Source organism: Vicugna pacos, chromosome 5 (genome assembly GCF_048564905.1).
Source record: "Vicugna pacos chromosome 5, VicPac4, whole genome shotgun sequence".
In the NCBI taxonomy this organism is placed as follows: Eukaryota; Metazoa; Chordata; class Mammalia; order Artiodactyla; family Camelidae; genus Vicugna; species Vicugna pacos.
The window spans coordinates 89,430,005-89,450,591 of record NC_132991.1 but is presented as its reverse complement, the minus strand read 5'-3'; the positions used below and the strand labels follow the sequence as shown (position 1 = coordinate 89,450,591).

General features: G+C 50.2%; 1 protein-coding gene and 1 long non-coding RNA gene across 2 annotated transcripts; both read right to left on the bottom strand.

The window, feature by feature from the left end:
- Positions 1 to 299: 299 nt before the first annotated feature.
- Positions 300 to 3,214, bottom strand: LOC140696687 (uncharacterized). Its single transcript, XR_012073209.1, has 2 exons — positions 2,982 to 3,214; positions 300 to 1,182 (listed from the first exon to the last, which is right to left on the bottom strand). It is a non-coding gene; the product is annotated as an uncharacterized lncRNA (long non-coding RNA).
- A 7,589-nt stretch (positions 3,215 to 10,803) lies between these two features.
- TEX44 (testis expressed 44) lies at positions 10,804 to 12,048 on the bottom strand. The gene has a single exon (XM_006207953.3). It carries the CDS (start codon positions 11,985 to 11,987, stop codon positions 10,911 to 10,913), a length of 1,077 nt encoding a protein of 358 aa, XP_006208015.1. The 5' UTR covers positions 11,988 to 12,048; the 3' UTR covers positions 10,804 to 10,910.
- Positions 12,049 to 20,587: the final 8,539 nt, after the last annotated feature.

Here is a 20,587-nt window from a genome sequence, read left to right as displayed (position 1 = left end):
CTGATTTGGATCCTGCCTCCTCCATCCAGCTGTGTAACCAGGGTGACGTTCAAAACATTGAATAACCGGTAAGACTGGCAGCGACCAATCAGAGCAGACCCTGCCCTAAACACCAGGTACAGCCAAATGTGTGTTCCTGCTGAAGATTCTGGAATAATCTCAACCTCACCAGGCCTTGGCTTCTCTATCTGCAATATGGACACAGTGACCCTAATAGTACCATTTTATAGGGCTGTTGTGAAGACTAAATTAGTTAGCGCATGTAAAAGGTTGAGAAACCATTTTCTGCACACAGAAAGCACCCAGGAAGAGTTAACTTTATTACTAATCCATCCCTTCTCAGACTCAGTGACTCAGGGTGACTGGCACTCTTAGGGGAGACTCCCCAGATGAGCCCACAATATGCACCTGGGCTGGCCTCCTGGCTCACCTCCTACCTCGCACACCTCCTTGTCTAGCCCTCAAGGTATTCTGCTCTCTAGAAGTGCTTCTCAAACCTGACCACATATCTGAATTCCTGGGAGGCCTTATTAAATTGCAGATTCTAATTGAGGACGGCTGCGTAGGGCCTGGGAGTCTGTATTTCCTATGAGCTCCCAAGTGGTGCTGATGCTGGTCTAAGAAGCAAGACTCCGATAGATCATTGCAGAATCAGAAGTATCAGCTGATCGATCTGCAAATGTCTGTTGAGCACCTGCTCAGTGCAAGGCTGTGTTAAGGACCCAAATGGGCTAAGGGCTGGGTTCCAACCTCAAGCAACAGACAGGTTATCACACAAACGCAGGTTAAAACTAACAATCAGGCCAAAGGGCTAAAGTGTGCCGAACAGGAGGTGCGTACTGTGAATCCTTTTCTTCCCCGCAGCCAAAGTGATGCTTTAAACAGGTAAAGATCTTCACTTTGGCCAAGGCGTTTCATTTCCTTCAATTGAGGTGATCTCTAGAGAGGGCTGACAGCTGAGGGTCCTGGTGTCTGCAGCCAGCACCCCCTGCACTGGAATTCCCCCCTGCAAGGGGCCTGGATGGGACAGCACAGTTCCCACACAGTGGTGGGGGGCTCGCTTTGCCAGGAGGGTAGGGTTCAAATAGGCTGGTGGAGGGAGCCCAACAGACGGGTTTGCAGGGCCTGATCCCCGGGTGGAGATGAACCAGATGGGCTGAGGCAGTTCTCTCTCCTGGTTCCCTGAGGACAGAGAGGGATGGATCATGGTTGTGATGTAGACCTTAGGAGGCCACAGACACGTCCTTGATTTTTGTTCTTATATATTGTTTTAGTGTTGGTCATTGCCAAAGTCTCTCATCAGTCAGCCGCTATACTTCATAGTTCATCATCTTATGTAGCTGACCCTCAGATACTTTGTCAAGAACAAATGTTCTTTGGCTGAAAATAGAGACCCAAACATCCAGCGTTTGCAGAAATGATCATTTCTGGAAGTGTTCTGTGGTTCTGGTTCTTTGACTAAAAAGCACTAGGCACATCCCCCCCCCGCCCCCCACCATGTGATATCTGGTGGGCCTCCTTGGATGCCCAGATTGTGCAGAATGGATGGGTAGGACAGTGGTCCAGAAAGCAGCTAGCAGCACCATGGGGAGAGGTCAGCAGATAGACCCTGAGAGGGAACAGGTGGGCTGTGCTGAGGAAGGAGGCTTGCTTGGTGTCGAGGACGCACCAGCTGGGCTGGCTTCATGAGCCTGCAACCTCTGCTGTTCCACAGGGCCCCATGCTTGGTTTAGTGCTTTGTGGTCACTGGACAGTCTTGGTACTTTTCTAACAAGGAGCCTTCCATTTTCATTCTGCCCTGGGCCCCATAAATTATGTTGCTGGTTCTGTTCACCAGCTCTGGTTCCAAGGCCCAGGGCCTGTTCCCGAGGGATCATATTGGAGACACTGAGGAATTGGGGGGCGGCAGGGAGGAGATAGGCCTGGATGAATACTTAAACAGGTCCTATATGTGAGACTGGGATCATGGAGCCTGCTTCACCCAGAGGGGAGGAGAAGATGAGGGCTGGCGACTTTTCTCAACTGAGACCAGACTGTGGAGAGTCACTGCCTGGGAAAGCCAGCTCCTGGGCTACTCTTCGTGAGATGCCAGATGCCTCCTGCCCTCTGAGCCCCTGGTCAGCTGTCAGACTGTTCACAGGGATGGGGCAGATGCCTTGGTTGGGTAGCACAGGCAGAGCAGGAGCACGCCCTGGCTCCTGGGCCGACAGCTGGTCTGGGATGTCGATGCTGGGCCCATTCTCTGTGGCCTGGGTTCAGATATCTGTGTCCCCAGTCCAGCCATTGGGCAGGGGGAGGCTCCAGGGAGCCAGATTGTGAGAGGCATGGATGTAACCCTGTTGTGACAGGTGCCATTAGGAAGGAGGAGCCTGAGAGGCCTGGATAGACCACCTCCCTTAAGTCCTGAGACTCAGTTACAGTGCCGAGTCCTGAGAGGTCCCCCAGGTGGGCCGGGGCCAGCACTCAGGCCCAAATTTAGGTCATTGCTGTGTCTTTGCACACCTGATGTTCTTCCTGCTCCTGTTGTGTCTTGTCCCTCACCTTATTCCACTCCTGGTTCGAACATTACCCTCTCTCCTCTGTGACTGATGCCACCTCAGTTTGTTTACACAAGTACTTGTCACTTTTGGTCTCTTGCAGTTTACTCTTAGTGGGCAGGACTGAGGCCTGTTCCCTACCTTGTCCTGCAGTCATTTCTGAGCAAGGGGCCTCTCATCTTATTTCTGCATTGTGGCCTCCAAATTATAAAGCCGATCTGCTCACCAGGGCAGGGAGGACAGGTATGGAGGCTCTGGAGATGAGAACCTGACAAGGGGTTCTGAGTGCTGGAGGCGTCTCGCAGCTCTGAAAGGGCAGCAAATGTCCACAGTCCCATGGGAAGGCCGTGCTGAGAGTCCCATGAGAGCCTACTGTGTGCTAGTGAGGGTGACAGTGCGGGCCGGGCTGCTACAAACAGAAGCGCTTTTCTTCCAGGAGCTTACCCAGGAGAGCGTTTACAAGTAGGACAAAGCCTGGAGGTCCAGGGGCCTCCCCAGCAGGAGTGGGGAGAAAACCGGGGCGGCAGGGAGAGGAGGAGGGGCGTCCTGCTTTGGGCGCAGACCCCGCCCCGCCTGGGTCACGGGCCTCCGAGGGCTGAAAGGGCCTCTGTGTTCCGTCCCCCGCCTGCCCCCGGGCCAAGAGCGCATTTCCTCAGCTGCGCCAGACCCCGGAGGCTCCGCAGACCCTCTGGGGACAGACACAAATAGTTCCCGGCCCAGCTGCCCGGCCAGTTACCTTGGGAACCAAACTCAATCGCCTGACGTCACCGGGCCGTTGCGTAGCAACCGGCAGAGACTCTCCCTCCAGCTCTCCCCGCCTGCGCGGTGAGGTCGCCGTCGCCGAGGAGACTGCCGGACTGGGCAGGGCGGAGGATGCCCCCGCCCGGCCACTCCGTCCCCGTCGCCCCTAGCCCGCCAGGCCGCGCCCTCTGTTCCGCCCCGGGGCGGCGGCCCCGATCCCGGAACAGCTCCTCCCCGAGACGGAAGGGGACCATCCTCGGCGGAGGAAACGGCGCCGCCTGGCCTCGGACCGGCTGGCGAGGGCCCCGGGGTGGCCTAAGCGCACCCCGCAGCCAGCCAGGATTTCTCTCGCAGAGAGAGGCCTTTGTTCACCGTCACCCATCTGACTGTCCCTTTTCAGTTCCAGTCTCGTTTCTCACCAGGCCCCAACCTGGGCTCCTGCTCTGGTTACAAGGAGCAGGTGGCAGCATGGGGCGTTTCCACTCCCCTCCCTTCCAGTCGCCCAGGACATCTCAGCCCCGCTTGGCCACCTGCCTTGGGGGAGGAGACTGCTCACGCCACTCTGCTCCGATCCCTGGTTCCTCCTCCACTCCTGCGCCTTCCCGTGGCATCTGTGCTGTGACATTCACCTCTATGCATGTAGTGCCGGGTGTGGTTTGGCAAAGCCACCCCTGGGTGGTGGGCGTGGGGAGGGAGGGGCCTACCTGACCACTTCGCATAGTTTCTGGCATGGGTGTTCTGAGGCTGCTGCATCTCCCTGCCCGTCTCTGTTTTACACCATAGCTGCATCCCAACACCCAGAATCATTCAGGGGCCCGCAGCCACCTGCCACCAGGCCCTTCCCCACCCATCTTTGGCCAAGGGTAATCCTAACTATTACTTCTCGCTAGAGGACCTCAGTTGTCCTTATTCACGTTCAGGGTGGTGGAGGCCGTCTGTAGGAGGTGTTTCTCCTCATCAAAAACTGCTTTTGACAAGCACTAATACAATGCAGGTGATCAGAAACATAACCAGGTGTTTAGGTGAATCCTATTTTCTCATTGATCGATGTTTAAAATTCAGAGATCCAAAGGAATAAATTTTAGTCTGTGGAACTGAAGGGAGAACACTTCAGAATGCCTCAGATCTTTCCAAGGCACATTGTTAAGGAAAGTTCTGACTATAGGCAGAATATTCACAGACAAGCTTATGCATGTGGTGGTGGACACTCCCCAGGGCTTCGAGCCCTAGGATTGGGCTCTGTGTGGCCTTGTGCAAACATCCAACCTCATCTGGAGTCTTGGACTGGTTTTGTTTGAAAGACGACCTTTTATCTACTGGGGAGCCTTCAGATACAGGGCTATGCCATGTACAGTGGGAGACCCAGGGGAGCCAGGAGAGGACAAGTTGCCTGGCTCCCTCCTTCCCCTCTCTGAGAGGGGCGTGGCTCAGGGTGCTCAGAGCTGCTTGCTCAGAGAGGTACCAGGCACACTGGACGAGGGAGGCCTTTCCAACATGTGATCTAGGCCAGGCCAAGCGGAGTCCCTCCCCTTGGGATTTATCAGATTGGAGCAGGGAAACAGACCTTTCCTCTTGGTCTTAGAAGTGCAAGCCTGTGGGCCTGAGCCTCCAGGAGCCACATCCCCCACAAGGAGCAGAAGCCTGGAGGAGAGGCAGAGTTGCCATGGGAGGTAGAGGACACAGCGATGGAGGTACCCTGACAGCTTTGAGTCCCTGACACCAGGTGTCTCCAAAGCCAGTTCCTTCCCAGCCCTTTTCTGCCCAGTCCATCAATCTGTGGGGTTTTGTCATTTCCAGTTAAGAGACTTCTGACCAATAATAGACAGTGCAGAAAACCCTCAGGAAGGAAGAAAACTGACATTTGTTACACACCTACTGTTAAATGCTTACTTGTTTCCTTCCTTCCTCTCTCTCTCTCTCTTTCTTTCATGCATTCTTGACCCTAGCATCCCTGGGAGGTATTTTATAGATGAAGAAATGGAGATTTGGCCCTCACCTAGGACCATAGTGCAGGTTCAAAGGATACATCCCATCCAGAGACTCCACGGCCAAGCCCTACCCTTGAAGGCCTTTGCCCTGGCTGGGTCCTTCTTAGAGGACGCTGGGCCTTCTGGAGCTGAGTCTTGGAGCACTGTTATGCAAATATTGCCATGATGTTAGGCTCCAGCAGCTACTCCAGTTGGAAGGTGTTTGCCCTTCTGCCCTCCTGCCCTTGTTCCTAAAAGCTTCCTAGGGATGTTTCCAGCCTGAGTCAGCTCAGCTGGTGGTATCTCGGGTTATGTTCTGAACCCCTGTGACATAATAAGAAATATATATTGATTTCTGCCCCTGATTCCTGGCACAGAGTTTCTAAAACCCTTGGAATTTCTTGAATGGTAGGGGTGAGAGAAGCCTCTTTTGTTATTCATAATAAGCCCTTTTCAACCATACCTGAGTTGTACTAGGAAGGGACTCTTGGAGGAAGTCACCAGAGGAACCACCATGGGATTAGAGGGTTGGAACTTAAGCCCCACTCCCACCTCTGGGGCAAGGAGAGGGCCTGGAGATGGCGTTAATCACCAGTGGCCTATGATTTATTTCATCAGTCATGCCTACATAATGAAACTTTTATAAACCCCCTAAACAATGGGGTGCAGTTTACTTGTGGGTTGGTGAATGCATTGGTGAATGCATCCATGTGCCAGGAGGGCGTTCTATCCCAGCTCCACAGAAACAGAAGGTCCTGTGCTCCAGCTCTTTCTGGACCTCACCATTGTACCTCTTCATCTGTATCCTTTATAATATCCTTTATAATAAACTGGCAACTGTGAGTTTCTTGCCCTGAGTTCTGTGAGCTGTTATAACAAATTATCCAACCTGAGGAGGGAGTCATGGGAACTCCTGATTTGTAGCCAAGTTGGACAGAAGTGTGGGTAACCTGGGGACCCACTGCTTGCAATTTGGACAGTCTTGTGGGAGTGAGCCCTTAACCTGTGGGGTTTGTGCTGACTCCAGGTAGCTAGTGTCAGAATTGAATAGTAGGAGATCCAGGTGGTGTTCGCAAAGGCTGGAGCATTGCTTGGTGTGGAAAACTCATACATTTGGTGTCAGAAGTGTTGTGAGTAGAGAAACTGTTTTCTCAAATCCTCAAGTGTGCGTCCTCACGGCTGAGATGCGGTCTGGGGCCCTCCTGGTGCAGGCAGTGTGCCCTCCTGCCAGCAGAGGGCGCCTTCCCATTCTTAGGGACTGGAAGCTCAAGATCCAGGACCAGAGGGTCCAGTTTTTCATTTAAATATTTAAATATATACTTAAGAGCTCAGTTTACTTCCACATTTTATCGCACCTGGCTGAGGGGACTGCTCTTATCCGTGATCTCTTTCTGGAGACACTATTTCCTGGAAAGAATCTGCCTCACCCAGACAACCCTATAAACTTGACTGCAGTACATGCTGACTTTTAACTAATTAGCCAAGTGGCCATAGTCTAAACAACAATATTGTTCTCACAAAACGTAAAAACAGTGACAGAGATTTAATTTTTTCTTTTTACTGTTCTCTAAGTGGCCTCCCATTTCTAACTTTTCTTACAACAAAGATACTTTTTAAAAGTTCTTGAACTTTTTCCATTCTTTGAACTTGGAGTCCCCTCCTTTCCCACAAACACACACACATCTCAGATGGGAAAAAACAACAGCCTCTGGTCACAGGTTGGGTTCTCCGGGATGCAGGTGCTGAGCCAGGAGAGTGAAGCCAGAGTGGGTGGATGGGGAATGGAGCCTGTGATGCAGACCCCATATCACTCTGGTCAGCCCCATGGGCAGCACTCTGGTCCTAGAGTTGTCCCACACTGGCCTAGGACACTGGGGCCTTAGACTCCTGTGTAGACCAGTTACTGAACTGGGCCACTTGGGAGGCATGACCTTGGGCAAGGCAGCTCTCAAAAGGGGCTGGTGCTGAAGGTTGTCCACTGACAGCACTGAGCTAATGGAACACGTCCTTCATTGGTGGGGGATTGGGCGGCCCATCACAGTGTCCCCCCCCCCCCATGGGTGGAAGGCACAGTGTTCCTCTGCCATCTGCCAGGACTTGTCACTGGCCTTCCTTTAGCCATGCTCCTGCCGGGCTCAGGTGTTAGGATGTTACATCTACCCCATGGCTCTTAGACCAGTCTAAATGTTTCTTTAAGCAGAACCTCTGCTTACTGGCCAGTCTCTCAGTGGCAGGACACACACCCCAAAAGATGGTTGGTAATCACAGAGAAACACTGATGGTTGATGTTAACTCTAACATATAAACAAGAAGGGGTGAGGAGGAGCCAGCTTTGTTGGAGTGAATTCATAATTTTGTTGGGCCTCAATTCTCAACACCAGCAAGTACTCCGCATACAGCCACCCTGTTACCCTGACGACTGCACATTCTTTTTCCCCTTACAGACCACCTTCTGTCCCTACTAACTATCTCTCTCCATAATTTAATAGTTGTTCAATTTTTATCCATTCAACATGGTGGCCCATGTGCCCCTGTGGGGCCGGGTCACTCCCACTTGCTCATGGCTCTGTGTCTTATGAATTGCTTCCTCTTGCCTGTAAAACAGGGCATTTCCCCCAGCGCCTGTCTCTAGGTCTTTCCTTCCTCATTCTGGCCAGAACTGGGGTGTACCTACTTCTCTCCACGTTGGACTCCTCAGCCCTGAGTGTACAGCCCTGACCTTCCGCCCAGTTGCAGTAGCACCTGGATGTCTGGGGTCCCACCTGCAGAGATGTGTTGCCAGGCATATTTGCCAACAGCAAAGAGGAAGGCTGGGAGCAAGCAGGGAAAGTCTGTCGTTGGCACATAGCTCTGCAGAACCCTTCTGTCCTAATAATCACTGTGATCGCTAACACTCACATAGCACTCAGCCACAGGCCAGGCACTGTTCTAAGCATTTGACTCATTTAATCCTCACAATGGCCCTATGTGGTAGATTATCATCATTTTACAGATGATAAAACTGAAGAACAGGGAGATGAAAGTAACACAGCTAGTAGGAGATAAAGCCAGGTTGAAGGTAACCTGGACCCCAAGGCTATGCTCCTTACAACTCTGCTGGCTTCAACACACAAAATAGTGTTGGTCCAGCAGCCCTTCCTGTGGAGAACCCCCAATTCTGGGCTGACCCTGGCCCCAGAATTGGATGTGAAGCCCAGGGCAGGTAACAAGGGATTTCATTCCCGTGACCTCAGTGATTGGTTCAGCAGAGAGCACAGGAGCCAACCCAGGCCTGGGACTGTCCTGCCAGAGCAGTGGAAACAAGGGCCTCTCTCTTCCCAGGAGGGTGGCTGAATGCCAGAAAATGGACCCCACACAGGAGGGCCAAGCTGGAAAGACAGAGCCCTGAGGACAAGGCTGAGCCCTGGGTCCAGCCACGCCCGCACTTGGCAATTGTGGTAGCTGGCTAATCCTTCCGCTAATCTGGGTTGAGCTTGGTTTCTTTCTTTCTTTCTTTTTTTTTTTTTGTCTTTTTTTTTTTTTAATTGAAGTATAGTCAGTTTACAATGTTGTGTCAGTTTCTGGTGTACAGCACAGTGCTTCGGTCATACATGAATATACATATATTTGTTTTCATATTCTTTTTCACCATAAGCTACAACAGGATATTGAATATAGTTCCCTGTGCTATACAGTATAAACTTGTTTATCTATTTTATATATACCAGTCAGTATCTGCAAATCTAGAACTCTCAATTTATCCCTTCCCACCCCCTCCCCCTCGGTAACCATAAGTTTGTTTTCTATGTCTGTGAGTCTGTTTCTGTTTTGTAAATTCATTTGTCCTTTTTTTTTTCGATTCCACATATGAGAGATATCATATGGTATTTTTATTTCTCTTTCTGAGCTTTGTTTCTGTTATTTCCAACTTTCATTCACTTTGCAGTCGCAGTATCTAGCATTGCCTGGAGCATAGTGGCACTTACCTGGCTAAACAAATATTGGTTGAAAGTGTTTGGGGTTCACCCTGGCAACTCTATCACCTGTTCTCTGCTCTGGGCTCCGGTCAAGTTCAGCTGCTTGGCCCCCCTCCCCAACCAAGCACCCATCACGCCTGCCTCGGCTTTCGTTGTCGACACCTCTGTTGGGGACACCATCTCTCCTCTCCTTTTAGGTTTGACTCAAGGAGGCCCTGATACTGGGATCTGAACTGTCAGTCTCCCTTCTCTGAATTCTTTGCTTTCACTACATGGGGACAGTTCACGACTCACTTATAGAAAGTGGCATCTCCTTGAGGGAAGGGGGTGGACACACTGGGTTGTCTTTTCATCCCCTTGGGATCCCTGGGCACCAGACTTCCTCACATGAGCCATCTGCTGGCCCAGGAAGGGAGGTAAACGCATGCCTCTGTGGTCAGGCAGGTGACCTCAGTACTGATGTAGACCATGCAGCTCCTTCTAAGGGGTCAGCTCCGTTGCCAGTTGCCCTGAAGAAAAAAGGTTCTTAGGTTTTCAAGAGAAGCAGAAATCCATATTTTTATTTAAAATTTCCTTGCTTTGAAATGTTGGTAACTAATTCACAACTTAAGAAACACTATGTTGGGGCAAATAAATCCATCAATGGGCTGGTTTCAGCCAAGGATTTGGAGATTCTGCTGGGAATGAGGAATGCATGAATGGACAAATTCACAGCCAGGGCTGCAGCATGAAGGTGTGTGGGGTGTGACCTATGTAAGTCGTCAGCTGAGGGCAGGAGTCAGGGCTGGTGTCGAAGCGTCACTCACCACATCAGGCTGCCAGATGCACTGTGTCCAGCCAGAGGGTAGGCTGGTGGCTTTCCAAAGCTCCCTTTTCAAAATGGACAAAATCACAAAAAAGAGTAAAAAGCATGTAGAGACCTGGGTCTAGGGTGACCAACTTGTCCTGGTTTGCCTGGTTTTAAATCCCAAAGTCCCACATCCCAAGAACCCTCTTAGTCCCAGGCCAGCTGGGACGGTTGGGCACCCTAGCTAGATCCGATCCCTCTTCCCACCATGTCCCCAGCCCGCTGGTGGACAATCATCATGGCAGCTGAAATATGTGAGCTCATTAAGTACCAGACATCATGTGTTAGGAGCTGCATTGTTTCCCTCACGTTTCATAACATCTTCATGGTGTGGATTTGTTACCTGTTCTACAGATGACAGTTGGAGTTGCAGAGGGTGAAGTGATCGGCCCACGGCCAGTAGCCTTGCTGGGGTTTGAGCCTACATTGGTCTTGCTCTGTGCTCAACCCCACTCTCAGAGGGCGCAGCAGGGTGGCCTGAGCCTAAAGCCCCGGGGAAGGGGCAGGTTTCAGCTCCCCAGAAACGCACTTGCCTGGTTGGAGGTCCACCCAGGATCAATTTTTGCAGGTCTGAACCCTCCACGCCTGGCCTCTCAGACCTGCCCAGGCTCTTGTCTTTCTGTACCTTGGCCCCTAACCCCGAAAGGGACAACCCAAGAAGCCCTCAGGAGACACTTTTCTGTTTCCAGAACACCGCCGCCCCCTCATCTCCCTCCATCCTGTGCCCACTGAACAAACAAGGGATGAGGCTGGCGCTTGGAAAATAAACGCTGACTGGTGATTTATTGCCCAGTTCGGGGAGAGCCGTCCAGGGCAGGACATGAGTGTCCCTGGGGTCTTGGAAGGTCGTGGAATGCAGAATCTAGTTGAGGTTGGGGCCGGCCTGGGCCTGGCTTGGGGTGAGGTGGCTGGTCAGGTAGCGCACGGCTGAGCGGATGCCCTCTATGGTCCTCTGCTCCACTGATTCCAGGATGTGGGTGATGGTGCGCAGGGCTGATATGGTCCCTTCTGCCAGCCCAGAGGAGAAGGCAGAGCTGGCGCTCCCTAGGATGCTGGAGACAGAGTGCAGGCCGGGCCCCGTGGTGTGCAGCAGGTCTGTCACGGAGCCGTGGCCAGAGGCCAGGATGCCTGTGGCCATGCCCATGGTGGTCTCAGACCACACCAGGATGTCTGCCAGCGAGCTGAAGGACCCCTCGCCCCCGCCCAACAGGCTGGTCATGGAGCGCATATAATTGTTCTCGCTGGCCTCGTAGTCTGTGGGCCTCCTCCCCAGAGCCACCCTTCGGGGCCCAGCCAAAGTAGGGGCTGATGGCAAAGCGTAAGTGTCAGGGTTCAAGGCCTTCGGATCCTCAGGTTTCTCAACAGCTTCAGCAGTGTCAGCGGCCCGAGTGTCAGGCTGGCTGTTGGCATCCGCAGTGCTCAGAACGGGCTGAGCCTCCACATTTTGGGGGGACTGTACCTGAGCACTTGGGGTAGATGGAGCTAGTTCCTGCCCCCTACCTGGGACCGCCGCTGTTTGTGGTGTCTCTTCCTTAATCAGGGAGTCTTGTTGGAAAACCTGAGGACCCTGAGTCATCCTTGATTCTTGCCCGGGTCCATTCTGCACTGAGTCCTGGAGGCCCATGGATGTTTGCAGTGCGTCTGGGGCCGGGTGATCAAGCAGGGTGGTGGCCTCCTTGGGCTCCTGGCCATGCCCTGCAGCAGCTTCATGCTTGTCCTTGTCTCCAGACCCTGACTTGTCCTCCAAGGTGGCTGGCTTGATGGAGGCCTGGTCTACATCCTGCTGTTCAGCCAAAGCTGCAGTGCTGGGAGCTGCTGGGACACCTGCAAGGAGGGGCACCGGACTTTGGGACCCCACGGTTGGGATGTCTGTAGACTTGCTGTCACCATGTATAGGGGTGCTGGTGGTTTTGGCCTCTCCTGAGGGCACGGTGATCATCTAGGCCTTCTGTCACTTGTGCTGGTTGAGGGAGTGACCACTGCCTTGCTGGGCTGAGTTGTTCAGGTGGTGATGTCACAGGGGGCTGTTGAAGCTGGTGATGTCACAGGCACCTGCAGAGCAAGGGTCGTGAGCCTCCGGAGTGGCTGCCCTAGGGGACTGAGTCTCTGGGACTGTTCATGGCCAAGTTTGCTAATGTCTAAGGAGAGCAAGGCAGATGTGGAGAAACCTGGAAGTTGTACACAGGTGCAGTTGCCCACAAGGAATCATGATGGCTATGACTCTGATGAAAGAGAATGGGATACTGATGTTGATTTATAATAATGTCATAAGGGACCACTCCCAGCACCTCTCTGTTCACACTGCTGACTGATTTGGCCAAGTCTTTCTGCAGAGAGTGAGTTTCGCAGCAGTGGTGAGTAGGAACAAGTGAAGGCTAAGGGCCTGGGCAGCAACTGGCCCTGATTGTCTTTGGTTGTGGGAGCTATAGGCGGAAGGTGTGTGTCCCATCCTGAAATTTATGTGTTGAAAGCTAATCCCCAGTGTAATAGTATTTGGAGTTGGGGCCTTGGGGAAGTGATTACGTCTGAGGGTGGGGCCCTCATGAATGGGCTTGGTGCCCTGATAAAATGGACCACACCAAGTTCCCTGGCCCCCTCCTCCATGTGAATTGCAGCCAGGAGATGGCTATCTATGAGCGAGGAAGCAAGTACTCACCCGACACTGAATCTGCAGCCTGAATGGACTAAGACAGGGGTTAGCCCTGGGATGCAGGATAAGCAGTCTTCATCTTCTCCTTGCTTAACTAGGTTGGGAGGGCAGAGAGTAACAAAAGATCTGTAAAGCCCTGAGTGTTCTTTGGAGAAGCGTAGACCCAGATAAATGTGCTTGTGCTTGTGATTAAGACAGTGGTTAGAGGGAGAGTTCCAGTCTGTCATGCCTGTGCTCCCCTGCGGTTATCACCTAACGTTTAGAGACTGTTTATCATGCGCAGGAAAAGAAGCTACACATCCATCTAACCTCCAACAACCCCATCATCTCTAGGTAGGTGCGGATCCATTATCGGGAAGCCGAGCCTCAGAGGGAATAAATGACTTATTTAAAGGCACACTATTAATAAGCACTGAATCTGGGATTTCAGAGCTCAGGCTCTCCAGCACTACCTTATATCCAGAAGGGGTATTAAAATATTGAATGATTGGCATAGGAAGGATATTGGCTAATGCAGAGAAAGGCTTACCATAATCTCACCGCATCAGTATGTAACAGTTGCTGTCACTTCTCCGAGCACCAGGCTCAATGCTTAATGAGTATTTCTTCTCCCCATGAATACTCTGGCCATCTCAGAAGTCACAGGGCAAACCCAAGTTTGTCAGTGTGGGATGACCTTATACTTTGTAAAGGAGTCACGGAAAAGACTGCTAGTTGCTCATCTTAGTAGCCGTTCTTCCTCAAGATCAGAAGTCCAATTTTATTTAGGGTGGCTATGTGCTCAGACAAAAGAATATATTTCCCAGCCTCCCTTGCAGCTAGGTAAGATCTTCTGGCCAATGAAATGTAAGCAGAAAGTATTGAGTGGAACTTCAGGAAGAATTCTTCAAAGAGCAGAACACCTTTTTGCTCCTTCTCCTTTATGCCATCCTGTTATCAAGAATGTGAAGGCTGGAGCACCAGCAGCCATTCTGATACATGAAGTGACCTTGAGGTTGGAAGGCACACACTAAATGCCACACAATTTGTGGAACACATAGAAGGAATCTGGGTCCCATGGTTGGAGCCACCACACCAGCCACTAGATCAGACCAGACTGTTGCTATCCTCCAGAATTCTTTGTGTGAGGGAAAATAATTGCATATATGCTCAAACCATTGTTATTTTGGGTTTTCTGTTACATGCAGCTAAACTTAATCCTTATCCAGTTCTGACAGTTATGACATCCCTGTCAGGTAGGTGGTTGTTCAGTGTTTGTTCGAATAATTTTCTGTCTTAAAAATCAAGGTCAGCACATTGCATTAAGTGCTTGGCACTGTACAGGTGTTATTCCCCCACTATTCAGATAAGGAAACTGAGACTTAGAGAAACTAAATACACAGCAAGTTAAATGCTTGACTCCAAAGCCCTCCATACCCCCACTGCCTCCTGCTTCTAGTTAGAAAGTTCTTAATGTCACCTTATGGGCAGACTGTGTCCCACTACAACCATTAGACACTCTTCATATGCACCAAAGCCAAACTCCTTGTCCTCCTTGTCCTTCCATTTGGAATTCGAGTTTTAATTCAACGTATTGCACTTTACACTTACCCTTGTTAAGTTTCACATGCCTTAAGAATCTGTGCCAAGATGTCAAAGAGCAGAGATTATTAAAATTGGGGTAAAAAAATATTGTTTATTTATAAATAAATATTAGATATTGGTATAGAACACAATGTATATTTATTCTATTGTTACATGGAATATATATATATATACACACACATATATATATACACATACACATATACAAAAGAAAATATATCTAAACATTTTTTTCTTAATTTAGTTCAAAAGTTTCCTGCCTTTATTAAGTAGTGTTCAGAAGAGGAAATTAGTCTAAAAAACTTTGCCTTTGATTCCTTTCAACTCCTGTCTTGTAGAGACAATGACTCTCCTATTAAATATTCTTATTTTAGGGTAAATTCAGTTTATGGAATTTTATGCAGCTGTATAAAGCCTACATATACACATGGGAAAATGCTTGCCATATACTATCACCCTAAAAAGCAGGATAAAATATTTTATGTACATTATGTATGTTTGCCAATACACTCAGCTGGAGGTAATGAAAACCCAATTCAAACTGGGTAAGCAAAAGTAATAAAAATAAAAGTGGAGCAGGGAGGGTGTAGCTCAGTGGTAGAGTGCCTGCTTAGCATGCACAAGGTCCTGGATTCAATCTACAGTACCTCAGTTAAAAATAGATAAAAAATAAAAACATATATACATACATCCCCCAAAGTAATACAAATAAAGGGATTTATTGGTTCACAGAAATGTATAAAGTCTAAAGGGATGTTTCTGCAGAGACCTCAGTTCAGTGATGCTGTCAAGATTCAGTCTTCTCTTTCTCCCTCTCTTGGTTCCCTTTTCTCACTGATGGACAGATTTTTAGGAATAGTCCTCTGTATGCAGGTTGCTAGCAGCTTCAGGTCAATGCAGACACCCTGGTCCTCAGTAGTTACAGCAAACCTCAGGCCCTGAGTTTCATAGGTTCCTGTGTTTTCCTCTGAAGAAATCAACTTGGGGACAAAAACCTGGCTGGTCAGGCATGGAATGGGGACATGGGGTCAGTCTCATTGAAACATAAGGCCTGCAAATAGTAGTGGAGTTGGTCCCAAAGGAAACTGGGGTGCTGTTACCAAAGAGGGCAAAATGGACTCTGAGCAGGAAACACAGATGAGATCTGCTGTATGGTGATTACAGACATTTAAAGAAAGTCTACTAGGCAAAGCCCGGCAGAAAGCAAAATGCCCACAAGAGATGCTGATTATTGTAACAAAACCAGAAAATACATGTAAGCAAAAATAAGTAAATAATAATAAAAACAAAAATCACCCTAAGCAATATGGTGGACTGAGTGTGTGGGAACCTGTTACCCCAACATACTCACACTTACTCTCACTCTTATACTGACATGCACTCACACTGACACACACTGGCATCTTTCAGACTCAGAGATGCGGGGTAGCAACACAGCCCACAACAGGTTAAGTGTATAGCTAAGCTGCAAAACATGGTAGGGCGCAGGCTCCAGAAGGGATGGAAGTGAGGACGGGGCCGGGTGTCGGCTGAGGTCAGGCGTTGGGGATTTTCTAATGTCCTTCTCAGGACAGCCCCGCTGTGGCCCGGGGCGGGCCTCCCTGTCAGTGAGGAGGGCTCCCCCAGAGCTCTGCCCACAAGCCAGACATAATCAGGGCTCAGCTCAGCTCTGAGTGGGGGTTGACGTCACACCGTAGGAGGAAGCTTCCACCTGACTGTGCTGTTGCTGTTGGAATTGGGTGAAGCCGTGGAAGTAGCTGCCGCCCCAGGACCTCAGACTTGCTGGGAACCCCCTATAAGCCCCAAACCTGCAGAGCTGTCCATCGGAGTGCATCGGCTGATAGACCCGCCTCTTCCCTGTGTCAGCTTACTAGCTTAACATCAGCCTGGGGGGATTGTTTCCCCCATGGAAAACGACTAAGAATTGTTTTCCCCAGTAAATCGGTGGTTCACCAGCACACCGCTGAGTCTGAGTACACTCTCTTTCCCTGGCAGGGGGCTGTTTGCCCTGCCCTCCTAAGGGATAACACTCAGGGCTCCCTTTTGAGGACGGTCTCGCGCCATGATCCCCCAGCGTCCCACACAGCAAGGCAGCTGGTGCTGCGGCTCCCAAGTGGCCTCTGGGACTGAGCTGCCCGGGTTCAAATCCTGCCGCTGCTGTAACCTGCTGTGTAACCCAAAGCAAGTTACTTCACATCTGTACCTCGGTTCTTCCGACTTTTAAGTGGGGCTAATAATAGTCCTACCTGTGGTATAATGAAAAGTAATATATATTTGTTTTTTGTCCTGGCACAGAGCTCCTAAAACCTTTGGAATTTCCTAGTAAGAGTGTCTTGTGTTATTCATAATTGCTGACCATGCCTGAGTTTATGTTAACGAGGGGACTAGTAAAATTCTGGAGGGGGACTGGTTGCCAGAGGAACCAGTCTTGTGGTTAGAGGATTGCAACTTTCAGCCCCACCCCCGCAACTCTAGGGAGGGGGAGGGGCCGGGGGTGGAGTTGACCAATCACCAATGACCAATGATTTAATCAATTGTAACTACATAATGGGCTTTGTTTTTCCCAGTAAATTAGTGGTTTACAGTAAATGGGCCTGGAGCCTTCTGGAGTTCTGCGGCCCTGCCCACACTCCTCCCCCGACCCGCACGCCCGTGGCCCTGTCCACGAGAAGGGTGGTGCACACGGCCCCTACCTGCCAGTGAGACCACCTGGGGGCCCTAGTCTCTGGTGGCAGCTCCTCCCTCTGTCCCAGCTCTCCGCTCCCCCTTCCCCCGCCCCCGGCAGCCCTTCTGAATGTCAGCGCTCTAAGGGGGTGCTCAGATTCTGCCTCTTCCCAAAGCTCCTGCTTCCTGTGTTTTCAAGACCTTTAAGGAGTTGAGCAACCTGGGCTCCTTTAGCAGGTGGTATGGGAACTCCACTTAGAACACACTGGGTTTGTTTGGAAGAAATATGTTAATAAGCCCCATGGGGTGGGGGCTGAGACCCCGAAGGCATTCTCAAATGACAAAACGTGATGCTACTCTGCTTTCTAAGGAGATGGATGCTGTTACCCCAAGAAGAGAGACTTCGTTTGGAAAAAGCTGGGTTTGGGCCAGGAGCCCTCCAGCCTAGGTGCTCTGTGGGAGAGATGGGGTGAGGGTTTTGAAGTTCTTCGGTTGCACTGAGAAGGGGAGAAAAGGTCAGGCCTTTCTCGGAGCGGAGCAGGTGAGGCTTGGGGAGAACAGAAATGTCTAGAGGGAATTTTTAAATTGTTTGTGTTGAGCTCTCCAAGGTACACCCGTCACCTTCTCTCCACAACATCAAAAATCACACCTTGTTTGCTAGTGCTTTTGTGTGAGCGCTGGTGGCCAGGGAGCTGCAGACCCAGGGGACTAGTTTCTCCTGGAGGTTGGCAGGAGCAAACTGCCCTGGGGACGTGGAGCAGGGACAGTGGAGGGCTGAGTTACAAAATGGTGCTGGGCCAGTTGGTTAAGTATCTGGAAAAACATTGGGTTAGTTTCTCACTTTCACTTAAAGAAGCAAGTACAAAGAAAGAAAAAGAGAGAGAGGTCCTAAGTAAACTAAAACTATTTGGTTTTGGGGAGACGTACTTTCTAAACATAAAAGAAATTCCAAGGAGGAAAAATAGACATAGGTCAAAAAGCAATATAAAAAATTTAAGAACAAACCATGAACTGGGAAAAAATACTTGCTACAAATATAACATAGGATTAATACCTACACTATATGAAGATCCCAAACAGCTCAATAAGATGCCATTATATACCAAAGACCACAATGTGCAAAAGATGAGCACAGGTCACTTACCAAAGAAATCTGAATAACGAATAACCATGGGACAATGTTCAAAGGTATTAAAAGCAGTACAAGTTAAGAAAAACAAGGTATCTTTAGGTAATGGGATTATAAGTGACTTAAATTGTGTGTGTGTGTGTGTGTGTGTGTGTGTGTGTGAAATGAATTTTCTAATGTTTCTCTAGTAACATGTATTACTTGCATCAAGATCCTAAGAGTTAAAAACACGGTTGGGTCAAATAACAAATGAGTAGCCAGCATCAGAGACTTCCAGCTGTGGTGGACCATAGGCAAGTTTTTTCTTTCAAGCTTTTGTGCATTTTGAAATTTATACAATTCATTTGCCCTTTCAACAATGAGTAAATATTACTTGAAGTATTAGAACAAATTTGCAAGTTAAAATAAATTCCTTCTCCCTAAACTTCCAGAAGCCTGGGCCCTGTATGCAAATAGGATTCCACCCAAACACCCACTCTGAGTGGGAAGGCAGTTGAACTGAGAGACCACCCCTCCCACCCCCATCTCTAAAACAAAGTGGTGCTTCAGTCCTCTACCCACCACATACACACCCCCTTGGGCTGCCGCAGCCCTTAGGATGCCTTTTCTAGTCCGGCCCCCATCTCCAGGGTCCACCTTGACCTCTCCCCACCCTCAGGTTTGGCCTGCCAGCTGCTGTGAGAGGACTCAGGCCCCTCAGAAGCCTGGTTGGGGGCTGTGCAGTGGCTGGAGGGGGGCCCTGAGGGGACTCTGGTGCAGATCAGCCTTGAGAAGCTGGACCAGCAGACCCCTGAAATTCACCTGCCAAGCGGTGAATTATTCCTCTGCTCACGTGTCCCTCCACTCATCCTTACTCCTGGGTGTCTGCCCTTCAGAGTGTGACTATATTAGGAGACTGGGCCTTTAGAGAGGTAATTAAATTAGAATGGGGTCACTAGGGTGGGTCTTAACTCAGTATGACTGGTGTCCTTTTAAGAAGAAGAAATGTGGACCCAGACACACGCACACACAGAGAACGCCCCGTGAACATGAAGACGGCCATCCATAAACCAAGGAGAGGAGCTGGGAACAGCTCCTTCCTTCATGGCCCTCAGAGGGAATAAACAGGGCCGACACCTTGATTTCTCCCTTCTGCCTTCTGCCTTCAGAACTGAGGAAACGCGTTTCTGTCATTTAAGCGCCACTGTCTGCGACACTTTGTGTGGCAGCCTGAGCGGACGGATACAGTGCTCTTGAGCACAGGATTAGGCCCTCGAGTAGAATCCCAAAGAGGGTAAAGATAGTTATCTGCTTGCAAAAAGTGTATCTAATTTGAGAGACAAGTCATCAATCTGTTGTCACAACATGGCCTAGTGCGTCAAATGCACATTCCCTGAAGTATGTGGGTTCCCAAGATCTAGGCTGCTAGAAAGACTTAACAAGGCTGCTAGAGGCCAAACCATTGGGTAGATTGGGGGGTGTCACAGGGTTTTGCCCTCAGGGTCCCCAACTGTCTCTCAGCTCCAGAGATCTGATAGTCACAGAGGGTGGGGTGAGGAGGGCGGAGGGGATGAGGAGATAAGGTGGGGATGGGGCAGAGCCACCTCCTGCTCCAGGCTGGGACTCTGCACCGAGCCAGCTTCACTCCATTCCTAGGGTGTCCTGTGGATGGTCTGTGCCTCTCAGGCCTGGGACTCACTGCTTCCCCTTCTCTCCTCCCACCAGGGGCTCCTCAACCTGGAAGGAGTGGGGAGAGGGCGGGTTTCCCCAGAGTCATCACTATAACAAAGAGTTGCTCACTGAGCCTTTGCTCTAAACTAGTGGATTTTAGCCTCCTTAGTCTGGAAGGAACAATTTGGAGAAGGGATGAAAGATATGGGCCCCTCTCCAGAAAAATGCACATGCACATTCACAGCCGCCCCACCTCTAAGATCTACCTGTGTCTGGTTATTTGCATTCCAGGGACCAGCAGACCCTTGAAATTCACCTGCCAAGAGGCTTGTAGGCCCAGAGTTGTGCACGGGTGGCTGGGAGGGTGGTCAGGGATGCAATCCAAGTGGAAGGCACCAAGGCAGCCAGAGGCGGCCCTGTGTGGGGAGGCAGTGGGAACATACTGGCTGATCCCCGAAAGCTGTCCCTGGAGGCAGGAGATCTCACTTTCTTCTGAGGCTGAGGGACTGGTGGAGGGTTCTGGGCAGGAGAGAGGCACAGAGTAAGTACCGCTTTGGGAAGGTTTGGGGAGGAAGCCTCTAAGAAGCACAGCCTTGTAAGAGCCTGCCTGCCACATTGCAGCACAAATGAGCACTGCATTTTGCAAACGTTCCCTAGAAGGACAGGCACTGTCTTCCAGAACAAAGCAGAAGAAAGAGCAGGGTCAGGAAGCCCAATCAGGTTTTGTTTGTTTGTTTTTTTCCTTGTTTCTTTTTTTTTTAACTTTTTTTTTATTGAGTTACAGTTATTTCACAGTGTTGTGTCAAATTCCAGTGTAGAGCACAATTTTTCAGTTATACATGAACACACATATATTCATTGT

What these genes read in the sequence shown, in the direction of transcription:
- TEX44 (XM_006207953.3), bottom strand. Translation starts at nt 11,987, where the DNA reads ATGATCACCGTGCCCTCAGGAGAGGCCAAAACCACCAGCACCCCTATA.